The sequence below is a fragment of the Haematobia irritans genome, chromosome 5 (assembly GCF_050003625.1).
Source record: "Haematobia irritans isolate KBUSLIRL chromosome 5, ASM5000362v1, whole genome shotgun sequence".
Taxonomy (NCBI): Eukaryota; Metazoa; Arthropoda; class Insecta; order Diptera; family Muscidae; genus Haematobia; species Haematobia irritans.
The window spans coordinates 156,341,229-156,355,295 of NC_134401.1; the positions used below are offsets into that span (position 1 = coordinate 156,341,229).

General features: G+C 26.9%; 1 protein-coding gene across 3 annotated transcripts in view; it reads right to left on the reverse strand.

The window, feature by feature from the left end:
- Positions 1-306: 306 nt before the first annotated feature.
- The window catches only part of vlc (disks large-associated protein 2), a 53,437-nt gene continuing 39,676 nt past the window's right edge, over positions 307-14,067 (reverse strand). For all 3 annotated transcript variants that reach the window (XM_075309751.1, XM_075309749.1, XM_075309750.1), the window contains exons 4-7: positions 9,125-10,749; positions 8,895-8,991; positions 8,676-8,830; positions 307-5,721 (exon numbers count right to left, since the gene is read on the reverse strand). In XM_075309751.1, coding sequence (XP_075165866.1) covers positions 5,392-5,721; positions 8,676-8,830; positions 8,895-8,991; positions 9,125-10,749 — 2,207 coding nt within the window. In that variant the 3' untranslated portion in view covers positions 307-5,391. The remainder of the gene's footprint in view (positions 5,722-8,675; positions 8,831-8,894; positions 8,992-9,124; positions 10,750-14,067) is intronic.

Consider the following 14,067-nt stretch of genomic DNA (forward strand, 5'->3'; position numbering starts at 1 on the left):
ACAGAAATGATAGTATCAATTAAAAAAATTAATTGTAAGTCAATTAAAAAATTAATTGATACTATTGATTTTTTGTTTCAATTAAAAATTTGTTGAATCAATTACATTTTTAATTGAATATATTTTTTTAACTATTATAATTATATAATTATAATTTTAATTGGAAACATTTTTGTGACATTTTTAATTCTGGGTGGAAGGTTATAGCTCTTTCTTGAATTTCGTCATACTATTCTCCGCCAGAGGCGCTTTTCTATGGGTTTATACATATAATACAAATTTTATTTCGCTTTTTTATTTATAGTCTGGAAGAGTAATCGAACACAACAATTTTATTATGGAAGACTAAAGGTTGAATTGCATACCATGCGTCAATCCGTGCGTTGATGGAAGGGTTGATTTTTTTCTGTTTGCGGCAGACTGTTCGAGCATTTGCTTTCAAATAGAAATTTCAACTCTTCAATCATCGCGTACGCATTGAACGCATGTTATGTAATTCTACCTTAACACACAAAAAAAAGTTTTCTGATTCTATCACGAAATTAAATGATCCAATTAATTTTTTGTTTCAATTAAAAAATTTGTTGAATCAATTAAATTTTTAATTGGATATTTTTTTAAAACTCAAATAAGACTTTAATTGGGAAAAATTTTTGAAATGTCTTCAATCACAGAAATGATAGTATCAATTAAACAATTAATTGAAAGTCAATTAAAAAATTAATTGATCCAATTAAAAAATTAATTGATACTATTCATTTTTATAATTGATTTTTGTTTCAATTAAAAAATTTGTTGAATCAATTACATTTTTAATTGAATATTTTTTAAAACTCAATTAAGACTTTAATTGGAAAAATGTTCGTGAAATTTTTTCTGTATAAAGCATTTCCACTGTGGTACTGAAGGTCATTAAAAATGTCGCAATTATTTTTGATTTCATTAATTGAGTACATCACATTGTCAATAAAATATTTTTTTATTCAGTTAATATTTTTGTGATATTTTATGTGATTCATGATAGTAGGTGTTTCTGCCAAACATAATTTCGATGAAAAAAATTCGTTTTTCAAGTTCAAAAATTTAAGAAAGTATCATGTTGCCGCCCATCTTTGGCCCGAAAAAATTAGACCGATCAATTGAAAGATATATTGCCATTCATAATAAGTGACAATCATGGCGTTTGATAATAGGCGAATATTTTTTTTAAGACGAACAAATAAAATAACCTTGGCGGAAAATATATTCTTATATAGACACACAAAAAAATTCTCGAAAATTTTTCCAATTAAAATTTTGATTGAGTTTTAAAAAATATTCAATTAAAAATTTAATTGATTCAACAAAATTTTTTATTGAAACAAAAATCAATCACAAAAATTATAGTATCAATTAATTTTTTAATTGGACCAATTAACTTTTTAATTGACCTTCAATTAATTTTTTAATTGATACTATCATTTCCGTGATTGAAGAGATTTCAATTAAAAATTAATTGGATCATTTAATTTCGTGATTGAATCATAAAAGGCGGGCAGGCGGGAAAACTGCTATTTAAACAGTTTTTTTTTGCTAAAAAAGCAATTAATCTACTATTTTTGAAAAGCAGGCATACTGCTGAAAATCAGAAATTTGCTTAAATTTTCTGCTGATTCGTAATTATAACTGAATTATGGAAATTATGAATTATGAAAATGGTACACATTGGACCTTTAAAACTTTCAAACATTAAAAAAGCTATTAATAGTTTTTTTTTATGCAATAATATTTGTAATCAAATCGCCCTTTTTAACATATGACCCACACGGAGATTGTAATTTACATTTTAGTTAAAATATTTTTTTAAATTAAAAGGACCTTGGGATTTTTATATAGACTCTACGAAAATGTGGCCACTAGAAATATTTGTCCTGGACCACAAAATCTGACGAGTCACAGTCTTCGACAGTCACTTATATTGCTGGTCTAAAAAAAACCTGGCTTTATTTCACATAAAAAAATTACAAGGTTTGTCAGGTTAAAAATGTCAGCCAATGCAGTGTTATATTTCAGCAGAGATGTTTTTTTAAGAAATTTTTAGCAAACATGTTTGCTAACTCAGCAGTAATTGTTTGCTATTACAGCATAGACAAATTTTTGCTGTTTCAACTAACGGATGATTGTTGAAACAATTTCATTGACTACTTTCACCTATTCAGCAGACAACAGACGGCCGTTTTACCATATATTTTTGCTTTTAAGAATAACAAACATTTTTTGGGTGTATAGTTTAGTTTAGCACATGGACAAGCCAAAAATCAAAATTAATGACAATATCCCATTTTACGCCTTTGAGAAATACACGTAAAAAATCTTGCTGTCACCCATGTTCGGATATCCACTTCAATTCCACTTCCACTATTCACGTCAAATCCACGAACGTGAAAATTTGGTGTTCTTAATTCCACGTTCTGTTTTGAACTCTTCTGTAACCAGCTGGGTTGAACAAATCACCCAAAAAGTCACTAAGGCAGAAATCAAAATAAGTGGAATCAATAGACTTATTACAATTTATTATTTTTTTTTAATTAAAAATTACGCAGTTTTAATAAAACTCATGTATTAAATATAAAACATTTCAAATTTTTTACGCGAGTACTTTTTAACCGGAAATACACCCATCTTGGACATAATTCAACTTTCGCCAAGACTTTTGCAAGTGAATTGATTTCACGAAAATTCCGGTGAAAGTGGATTGTAGGACACGAAAATCGTGGAATTGATTCACATTCACCTGGAAATGGATTTGGGAACATGGGCATATGTTTGTGTTTAAGACACTAACGGCGACACTAAATATAAAACCGACTCTCTAGTGTCAGTGGATTCAAATCAGATTCGAAATTTTTAATTTGGAGCAAAAATATTTGAAAAAATAAATATATAAATTATTGGCGCTGAAAATATGATCCTACACATAAATAATTTTTTTTCTGATTCAATCATGAAATGAACTGATCAAATTAATTTTTTAATTGTCTTCAATCACGGAAATTAAAAAATTGAAAGTCAATTAAAAAATTAATTGATACTATTAATTTTTGTAATTGGTGCTTGTTTCAATTAAAAACTTTTTTAAATCAATTAAATTTTTAATTGAATATTTTTTAAAACTTATACCCTGTTTCTGTATGTCGAAAGAAAACCCAGTCGACTGAAAAGCAGTCACTCGAATTCGAATCAATTTGGGGTTCTCTATTTTTGAAATTTCATATCGTTTGTATGAGAGTACATTAGATTGATTATCAAAAATGAGTGTTTTCAAATTTTTGGTATGCGAATTGATTCAAATTTCAAAATTATTTTTACATTTTTCTTGACACTTATTGTATATGTTCGTTTGGTACTCGACAACAAAATATGAAGTGACTTGCCTGTCGACATGGAGAAGCCCAAATATTTTTTTTTCATTTGAAATACTCTCGTTCGACATACAAAAACAGGGTATTAATTAAGACTTTAATTAGAATAATTTTTGAGAATTTTTTTCTGTGTATGTTCACTTATTTTTGATTTAATTAAATATGACATTAAATGGTACTATTAATTTTTGTTTCAATTAAAAACTTTGTAGAATCCATAAAATTTTTAATTGAATATTTTTTAAAACTCAATTAAGACTTTAATTGGAAACATTTTTGAGAATTTTTTTCTGTGTATGTTCACTTATTTTTCATTTAATTAAATATGACTTTAAATGCTACTATTAATTTTTGTGATTGATATTTGTTACAATTAAAAAATTTGTTGAATCAATTAAATTTTTTATTGAATATTTTTTAAAACTCAATTAAGACTTTAATTAGACAAATTTTCGTGATTTTTTTTTTATCTGTATATGTTCACTTATTTTTCATTTAATTGAATATGACTTTAAATTCACTTAAAATTTCAAATAATAACTTATTGATGTTTTTTTTTTGTAGAAATTACGTAAACAATATGTTATTCAAGTGTAGATTTTTTTTGGTTGTATTTAGGCCTGAAATTATTAATTGTATGTTTGAAGATGAGTTGAGTAATGAAAGCCAGGTAGGTGATTTCGAAATGACTAATGAAAAATATATGATAATGATTAATAATAAAACTATTATTTGACATGTTAAATAAGTTGATTATTATTTTATAGTTTTTATATATAAATGTGTAAAAATATATTAATATTATTATGTGGTAGTAGTATCAAAAAATGAAAAAACAAAATAACATTTTCTAAATATATAAATCATAAGAAAAAAATGTCTTTTGTTGTCGCGATTAAAAAACAAAAAAAAAATACAAAACAAAGATTTCCAAATAGCCTTAATAAATTACCAAAAAAATATATATACTTGAAAAAATTAGAACAATTTGGATATTTGTTTTGTTTGATTTTAATTTTGATACAAAAAATTTTTTTTTTCAAGAACAAAACCGAATCGAGCTAAATTCTCTGGTGCGGTGCTAAGGGGTTTGTGTTTTTTCTACTGGAAATAGGGATATGGGTTTTTACGTTAAAAAAAATAAATTTGGGAAAAGGCATTGGGAAAAGCAATACTTTTGTTAATACTTGTACTAGAATAATTATTACATAAATTTTTGTTTTCTAATAAATTTCTAAATAAACATTTTTTAAAAAAAGGCATTTCAATATAAGTTCGTTATATGTTCTTCCATTTTTATGGGATATATTTTTGTTTATGATTTTTGCACAATTGTAGCAATTGTTTTGATTTTCTTGTTTTATTTTATTTTATTAATATGTGTGTTCTTTCAAAACATTCATAACAATTTGATCAGTTTATCATCCATCATCACTGGGCTCTAGGGACGGGAATGGGGGTCCAGTGTTGGGTGGTATGTTTATGTTTTTATTTTGGGGGAATTTGTTGATCAATTAGTTTTCCTAAGCACGACTCTGTTTTGAACCTGCCACTTTTTCTTTTCTTAGCATGATATATTTTTTCGTTTCGTTTTTCATAAATTTGAATAATATCTCGAGTGTTTTATTAGTTTTTGTTTTATCATTCAATTTTGTCTTAAATTTACTCACAATTACCATATATATTATTATTTTTTTTTTTTGCAATCAACATTTGTCACTCAATAATTTAGATTTTTTTTGTTTTTGTATAATTTTCTTAGCGCATTCCTAGACTAGTAATAGTAGTAGTAGTACAGTGGTATATTATTAGCAAGATAGAGTATGTGTTAGAGACAAGTTTTGAAATTTTCTCCATATAGACTTGTGGTTAAGAGTATTCAACTATTTAGTTTCCGACTATGTTTTCGCAATTTCGCTTTGCATAATTTTAATAATTTCGTAAAGCTTTTGCCTTTACGTTAGGCTACATACAAAAAAAAAAGACAAAATTAGCTGTCCTGCTTCGGTGCAAGTATTTCAATGCCATCTATCAAATTATCCGATATTGTTGCTGAGGCATCTGCCGCTGGCGATGAGGAGGCTGCTGCAGCCATAGCTTCACGATTACGTCGTTTCATTTCTTGTAGTTTTTTACGTTGAGCTTCGCGTTTGAGTGCTGCTGCGGAAGGTGTTGAATTGACACTGTTGGACCCACTACCACCACCATTTGTAAGGGGTGTATTTGTTCGAGATTTTAAAATCTTAACCGTTTTGGGTGTTTTTAAGGAATTATTGCCACTGTTGGAGGATATAGTTGGCATAAGCATATCGGCGGATCTCTAGAGGAATAGAAAAAAAGAACAAACAAACTTTAAAAAATATTTCCATAAGCTGTATGGGTCATGAAAAAATTGGACAATATAATGAGATAGCCTAACCTAAGCTATGGTATATCTTTTGAAGATACGTTTCATATTGCCCCTTCATGCCTTGTATAAGACGAGCAATAAATATAAATGGAATTACATCGTTACTGGTAATAAAAAGTGGATCCACTAAACAATCCCTAGTCATGCCTCAACATCGAAGTCAAAATCGAATATCCAAGCAAAGATGCTTATGCTGTATATTTGGTGGACCAACTGTGTGTGGTGTACTATGTGCTGCTACAACCCAGGTAAACGATCACAGAAGCTTGGCATCGACCTCAATTGTAGCATTGCATGATAAACGAGAGCACAATATTTGGAAAGGCAGGATAACATTCGGTCACACGTTTCAAAACCGGTAACACTCAAATGGGATCAAATATTGGCGTCGGGCGAGCTCCTAGAACAGGATTATCCATATTCATACCTTATTTGTAATTTTAAAGCCCCATGACCCTGACCGTCCAATTGCCTTATATGTAGTCAACAAGGTTTCTTGCCTTGTATTCCAAGTACTACCGACAAGCGACTTGAGGACCTTGTTTCTACCCCGCGGCATATCACAATTTTTTTTAAAAAAACTGAATGAATTAAAGAATACTAGATACATCGTAATCATAGACTCTGTAGTAGATTTAATGCATTAGGGCCACGGTTGCCACAGTTGGTAGAATTCTACCAAAAATGGTAGATTTTTTACTGTTTGGTAGAATTCATGTTTTGATAGAGTTTGCAAATATTCTCTCCACCTACGAGGTACTTAACAAATTTTCTATAGAAATAAAATTTTGACAAAATTTCCTCTAGGAATAAAATTTTGACAAAATGTTCTATAACAATTTGATCTTTTTTCTAGAAATAAAATTTTGACAAAAGTTTTCACTAGAAATAAATTTTTGACAAAATTTTCTATAGGAATAAACTTTTGACAAAATTTTCTATAAGAATTTGACAAAATTTTCTTTGCAAACAAAATTATGACAAATTTATATCTTTGGAAATAAAATTTTGACAACATTTTTTTTACCAAATTTTATATAGGAATAACATTTCAAAAAAAAATTTCTATAGGAATAAAATGTTGACAACATTTTCTATAGGAATTTGACAACATATTTTCTAGGAATAAAATTTTGACAAAATGTTCTATAAAAAAAATTACAAAATTTTCTGTAGTAATAAAATTTTTACAAAATTTTCTGTAGGAATAAAATTTTGACAAAATTTTCTGTAGAAATAAAATGTTGACAACATTTTCTCCAGGAATAAAATGTTGACATAATTTTCTATAGGAATAAAATTTTGACAAAATTTTCTCTAGGAATAAAATTTTGACAAAACTTCCTATAGGAATAAAATTTTTTATAGGAATAAAATTTTTACAAAATTTTCTATAGGAATAAAATTTTGACAAAACTTCCCATAAGAATTAAATTTTCTATAGGAATAAAATTTTTACAAAATTTTCTATAGGAATAAATTTTTTACAAAATTTTCTATAGGTATAAAATTTTGACAAATTTATAGGAATAAAATTTTCTATAGGAATAAAATTTTCTATAGGAATAAAATTTTTACAAAATTTTCTATAGGAATACAATTTTTACAAAACTTCCTATAGGAATAAAATTTTCTATAGGAATAAAATTTTTACAAAATTTTCTATAGGAATAAAATTTTTACAAAATTTTCTATAGGAATAAAAATTTGACAAATTTATTTCTTTGGAAATAATTTTGATTTTTTTTACCAAATTTTCTAAAGGAATAAAATTTTGACAAAATTTTCTATAGGAATAAAATTTTGAAAACAAAAAATCTATAGGAATAAAATGTTGACAACATTTTCTATAGGAATTTGACAACATTTTTTCTAGGAATAAAATTTTGACAAAGTTTTCTCAAGGAATTAAATTTTGATAAAGTTTTCTCAAGGAATAAAATTTTGACAACATTTTCTGTAGGAATAAAATTTTGACAAAAGGAATCAAATGTTGACACAATTTTCTGTAGGAATAAAATGTTGACAAAGTTTTCTGTAGGAATAAAGTTTTGACAAAACTTTCTATAGAAATAAAATTTTTCTCTAGGAATAAAATTTTGACAAAATTTTCTATAGAAATAAAATTTTGACAAAATTTTCTATAGAAATAAAATTTTGACAAAATTTTCTATAGAAATAAAATTTTGACAAAATTTTCTGTAGGAACAAAATTTTGACAAAACTTTCTATAGAAATAAAATTTTGACAAAATTTTCTATAGAAATAAAATTTTGACAAAATTTTTTATAGATGTAAAATTTTGACAAAATTTTATATAGATGTAAAATTTTGGCAAAATTTTATATAGAAGTAAAATTTTGACAAAATTTTCTATAGATGTAAACTTTTGACAAAATTTTCTATAGAAGTAAAATTTTGACAAAATTTTCTATAGAAATAAAATTTCGACAAAATTTTCTATAGAAATAAAGTTTTGAAAAAATTTTCTATAGGAATAAAATTGTGACAAAATTTTCTCTTGGAATACAATTTTTACAAAATATTTATATAGGAATAATTTTTTGACAAAATTTTCTATAGAAATCAAAAACTGAAAAATAAGATTTTTTATTTTGTAGTTTTTGGTAAAATTTTCTACAAATTTATTTTTAGATCGAGTGGCAACCGTTATTAGGGCCCCTGTATGGTACTTCTGGATTTTGATATAGCTACCGTTAAAAAAAAATTAAAATATATATTTGTCTAACTTTAACTGAAAAATCTTCAGCGGTTTTTGTAATCCCGTTTTAAAAATTGTCCTTTGCTAACCTTCAACTAATGAAGCTTCATGTACATAAATGAGCTTTGTAATCACAACATACCTTCCATTCGTTTGCTTTTAATTGCTCAATATCTTTAAATATCGCATCTATGTGATCCACTTGCAAATACACCATATCCCAGAATCCTTGTAAATCATCTACCGTTGTTGGGAATTGATCTTCTGGCGAACTATTGAGATTATTGTGACACAAACCTTTAAAGAGAAAATTAATTTGATTTTAGCAATGCAAACAATTATCGATATAACGTTTGCTTACCCTCAAATTGTTTCATTTTTTGTGATACTAATAGACGGGCTTTACCCGATGCTGAACGTAAAAGGCCCAAGGTGTCCTCGGTTATATCTGGATTGCTCTGAAAATTTTTTGAAATTTATATGTATATGAGTATGTATGGTCATTATTATGATTAAAAGCTATGAAACGTTGACAATTTATTTTTATATTAATAATAAAGAAAACTAAAAAAAATTGATCTAGAAACTTACCGTTAGAGCATCTAAATATTTCTCAGCCACTGCTGCCATTTCTAGCAAACGATTTTGTTCACTTTTCAATTGTTGCAGGAAGAAATGGGCATCTTTAACAGGGACCACTGAACCATTACTCGTGGAAGTGGTGCTGGTGGTAGTGGGGGACACATTAATGCTTACGCTGGGACCAGTCTCTTGAGAAATTTGGGAATTTGATTCTAAAACTATTTCGCCCTTTGGAGATTTGATAGGGGCCGAATATGATAATGACGTGGATGATGATTGCGGTGGTGCTGGGGGTAGTTTTGTTGGTGTATGTAATTCCTCTGTACGATCCCTAGGTATCTGACGATCTACTTCATCGACATCTACAGACTTCTCACCTATATCGGATGAATTAAGATTTTGTGACTTTTGATCTTTTATGATGATGGTGTGTTGGGGTTGGTGGTTATTAATTGTGGTTGTTGTTGTTGTAGTACTGGTGATTGAATTACTTGTAGTGCCATTACTTGTGCTATAATTTTGTGTTGTTGTTGCTGTTGTTGTAATGGTGGAATTAAGCTCCCTACCAGGGGAACTTCTGGAGAAATTTCTCTTGGGTGACACCATGGGTAATTGAGCTCTAAATTCTTGTGATAAATGTCTCAAACATGGTAAATCAATATTATTGTTTTCCGTATTTAAATTATCCGCTGCCGAAGAGGACAAACTGGCCGGTATCGAAGGTCTACCATTTGTAGAGGTTTTCTCACGGAACTTACTATAGTCTTTGCTTGGCGATAATTCTTGGAATTTACGAGCCAGCTCTGATGTGGCACTGCCAACACCGCCACCACCATTCTCACAAGTCTGTGAACGATTCAATCGTTGTGGTGAATCCCTAGTCTTTTTGGGACTATAGAAGCCTTGAGCTAAAGCACCAGGCCCATATAATCTCTCCACACGTTGTTGTATAAAGCTACGCGTAGACGAAGATGAACTACCGCCACCACCATCATCACCACCCACACTTAAATTGTGAAGACTATCGCTGCCACCATTTTGTGTATGATTGTTATTCTCAATAATCGAGTATTTGGTTCCTATGGTTGTCATAATGCCACCATTCGAAGCCATATGATGATGATGATGGTGATGCGGAGATGTTACATTAACATTAGGCATGGTCAACAATACGGGTGGTGCCAAAGAATTACTCTTCTTGCAATACTGTAAACTACTGGACGAGGGTCGTATGGGTGAGACTTCACGTGACTTATTGATGTCTTGTCGTATTTTCGAATCGTATGTGGTTATATTCGAATAGCCGTTAACACAACAGGCTAAATTCAAATAGCTTGGTTTCTTGTCGTATGTATCGATGGGCGTTTGGGGTGATAAGAGATTCGTGGTGCCGATGGTCGGTGTCGTTTTATTGTGCGACTCCACTGTGGTCGTATGGTTATTGTTCACCGTTCCTGTTGTGGGCGGTTGTGTTGTTAGTGCGATGCACACTTGTCCTGTGACAGGATCTACATAAGCTGTGGTATTATTTTTCACGGTCTGTAGTGAACACCGTTCACGTATGTTGGCTGTGAATTCACGTGTAATGTCCTTGATGGAGATGGGGGTGGGGAAATTTAAACTGCCACTGGTATCTAAAATTTTTTATTATACGAAAAAAAAACAAAATAAGAAGTGCAAAATAGAATGTGGGTATTAAAAATTACAATTCAATTCATTAATAATATAGTGCCACCATAATAATAATAATAATAATACAAGGCTAATTGGGTGTAAACCTTATATCGATGACTTGAAATTAAATACTACGTTGTTCAAATAAATAAATAAATAAAACATTAAACCATAAATTGTTTTAAATACCTAAAAGGCTTAAAAAAGAAACCCTTGAACCAGAGAGTAAATAAATAGTTGGAAATCCCCCTAAAGCAATCAAGATTTTGAGAAAGGAAAGCTTTTTGGTTTAATAGGAAAGCTGTTTCTAAGAGAAAGTGCAATAAAATTATATGGAAAGCAAGCCTACAGTGACAGAATGTTGAAAAGTTCCTTGAACGAGGAATTTGTTACTTTCATTATCTTCTAGTGTTTACTGATTTTATCCAGATATTCTTAATTCGTGATCAAACTAAAAAAAATTTTAAAACTTTGCCAACAACCAGTAGACATTTTGAGCTATGTGAGCTTTAGCGCATTGCTCTTGCTGGTAGAACACTTCCATAATTCTTACTAGGGAAAGTTATATTCTAAACTGATTTGCTGGAGGAGGTATATCCATAAACTGTCCTTAAGTTTAACGTAAGTGTCTGCCTTTGGAGTGAACCATGCCAATTTTGTCAAAATTTTATTTCTATAGAAAATTTTGTCAAAATTTTATTTCTATGGAAAATTTTGTCAAAATTTTATTTCTATGGAAAATTTTGTCAAAATTTTATTTCTATAGAAAATTTTGTCAAAATTTTATTTCTATGGAAAATTTTGTCAAAATTTGATTTCTATAGAAAATTTTGTCAAAATTTTATTTCTATAGAAAATTTTGTAAAAATTTTATTTCTATAGAAAATTTTGTCAAAATTTTTATTTCTATAGAAAATTTGTAAAATTTTATTTCTATAAAAAATTTTGTCAAAATTTTATTTTTATAAAAAATTTTGTCAAAATTTTATTTTTATAGAAAATTTAGTCAAAATTTTATTTCTATAGAAAATTTTGTCAAAATTTTATTTCTATAGAAAATTTTGTCAAAATGTTACTTCTATTGAAAATTTTGTCAAAATTTTATTTTTATAGAAAATTTTGTCAAAAGTTTATTTCTATAGAAAATTTTGTCAAAATTATATTTTTATAGAACATTGTTGTCAAAATTTTATTTCTATAGAAAATTTTTGTCAAAATTTTATTTCTATGGAAAATTTTGTCAACATTTTATTTCTTTGGAAATTTTTTTTATTTCTTAGCAAATTTTGTCAAAATTTTATTTCTATGGAAAATTTTGTCAAAATTTTATTTCTATAGAAAATTTTGTCTAAATTTTATTTCTATGGAAAATTTTGTCAACATTTTATTTCTGTAGAAAATTTGGCAAAATTTTATTTCTATAGAAAATTGTAAAAATTTTGTTTCTATAGAAAATTTTCTCATAATTTTATTGCTATAGAAAATTTTGTAAAACTTTTATTTCTATAGAAAATTTTGGTCAAAATTTTATTTCTATAGAAAATGTTGTCAAAACTTTATATCTATAGAAAATTTTCTGAAATTTTATTTCTATAGAAAATTTTGTCGAAATTTTATTTCTATAGAACATTTTGTCAAAATTTGATTTCTATAGAAAATTTTGTCAAAATTTGATTTCAATAGAAAATTTTGTCAAAAATTTTTTTCTATAGAAAATTTTCTCAAAATTTTTATTTCTATAGAAAATTTTGTCAAAATTTTTATTTTTATAGAAAATTTTGTCAAAATTTTTATTTCTATAGCAAATTTTGTTAACATTTTTATTTCTATAGAAAATTTTGTCAAAATTTTATTTCTGTAGAAAATTTTGTCATAATTTTTATTTCTATAGAAAATTTTGTAAAATTTTTATTTTATAGAAAATTTTGTCAAAATTTTATTTTTATAGAAAATTTTGTCAAAAGTTTATTTCTATAGAAAATTTTGTCAAAATTTTATTTTTATTGAAAATTTTGTTAAAATTTTATTTTTATAGAACATTGTTGTCAAAATTTTATTTCTATAGAAAATTTTTGTCAAAATTTTATTTCTACGGAAAATTTTGTCAACATTTTATTTCTTTGGAAATTTTTTCAAAATTTTATTTCTTAGAAAATTTTGTCAAAATTTTATTTCTATGGAAAATTTTGTCAAAATTTTATTTCTATGGAAAATTTTGTCAACATTTTATTTCTGTAGAAAATTTGGCAAAATTTTCTATAGATATAAAATTTTGACAAATTTCTATAGAAAATTGTCAAAATTTTTTTTCTATAGAAAATTTTGTCAAAATTTTAATTCTATAGAAAATTGTTGTCAAAATTTTATTTCTATAGGAAATTTTCTCATAATTTTACTGCTATAGAAAATTTTGTAAAAATTTTATCTCTATAGAAAATTTGGTCAAAATTTTATTTCTATAGAAAATGTTGTCAAAACTTTATATCTATAGAAAATTTTCTGAAATTTTATTTCTATAGAAAATTTTCTGAAATTTTATTTTTATAGAAAATTTTGTCGAAATTTTATTTCTATAGAACATTTTGTCAAAATTTTATTTCTATAGAAAATGTTTGTCAAAATTTTGCTTCTATAGAAAATTTTTGTCAAAATTTTATTTCTACAGAAAATTGTTGTCAAAATTTTATTTCTATAGAAAATGTTGTCAAAATTGTATTTCTATAGAAAATTGTTGTCAAAATTTTATTTTTATAGAAATTTGTCTCAAAATTTATTTGTATAGAAGATTTATTGTCAAAATTGTATTTCTATAGAAAATTGTTGTCAATATTTTAATTCTATAGAACATTGTTGTCACAATTTTATTTATTTCAAATTTTTATTTGTATAGAAATTTTTGTAAAAATTTTAAATTTTGTCATTTCTATAGAAAATTGTCAAAATTTTATTTCTATAGAAAACTTTTTCAAAATTTTATTACTATTAAAAAACAGTAAAAAATCTACCATTTTCGGTAGAATAGTAAAAGCTGGAGCCATACCGTATGTTTATGAACAGACGAAAGCGACTGCGAGGGCTATTTCTGGAATAAAATTACCATCGCTATACGGTTTCGGTTCTCATACATTTGATTTTCATGAATACTACCATGTAGCAAATACATTTGTGTTTATTTTCTGGATTGATTTTTTTTAATTTTTGGGGGTTATCACGAATTATTCCCCTTGTCGCTCTAGGACTCTTATGGCGATTTCGATTGGGAAAAAAGGTGCAACATT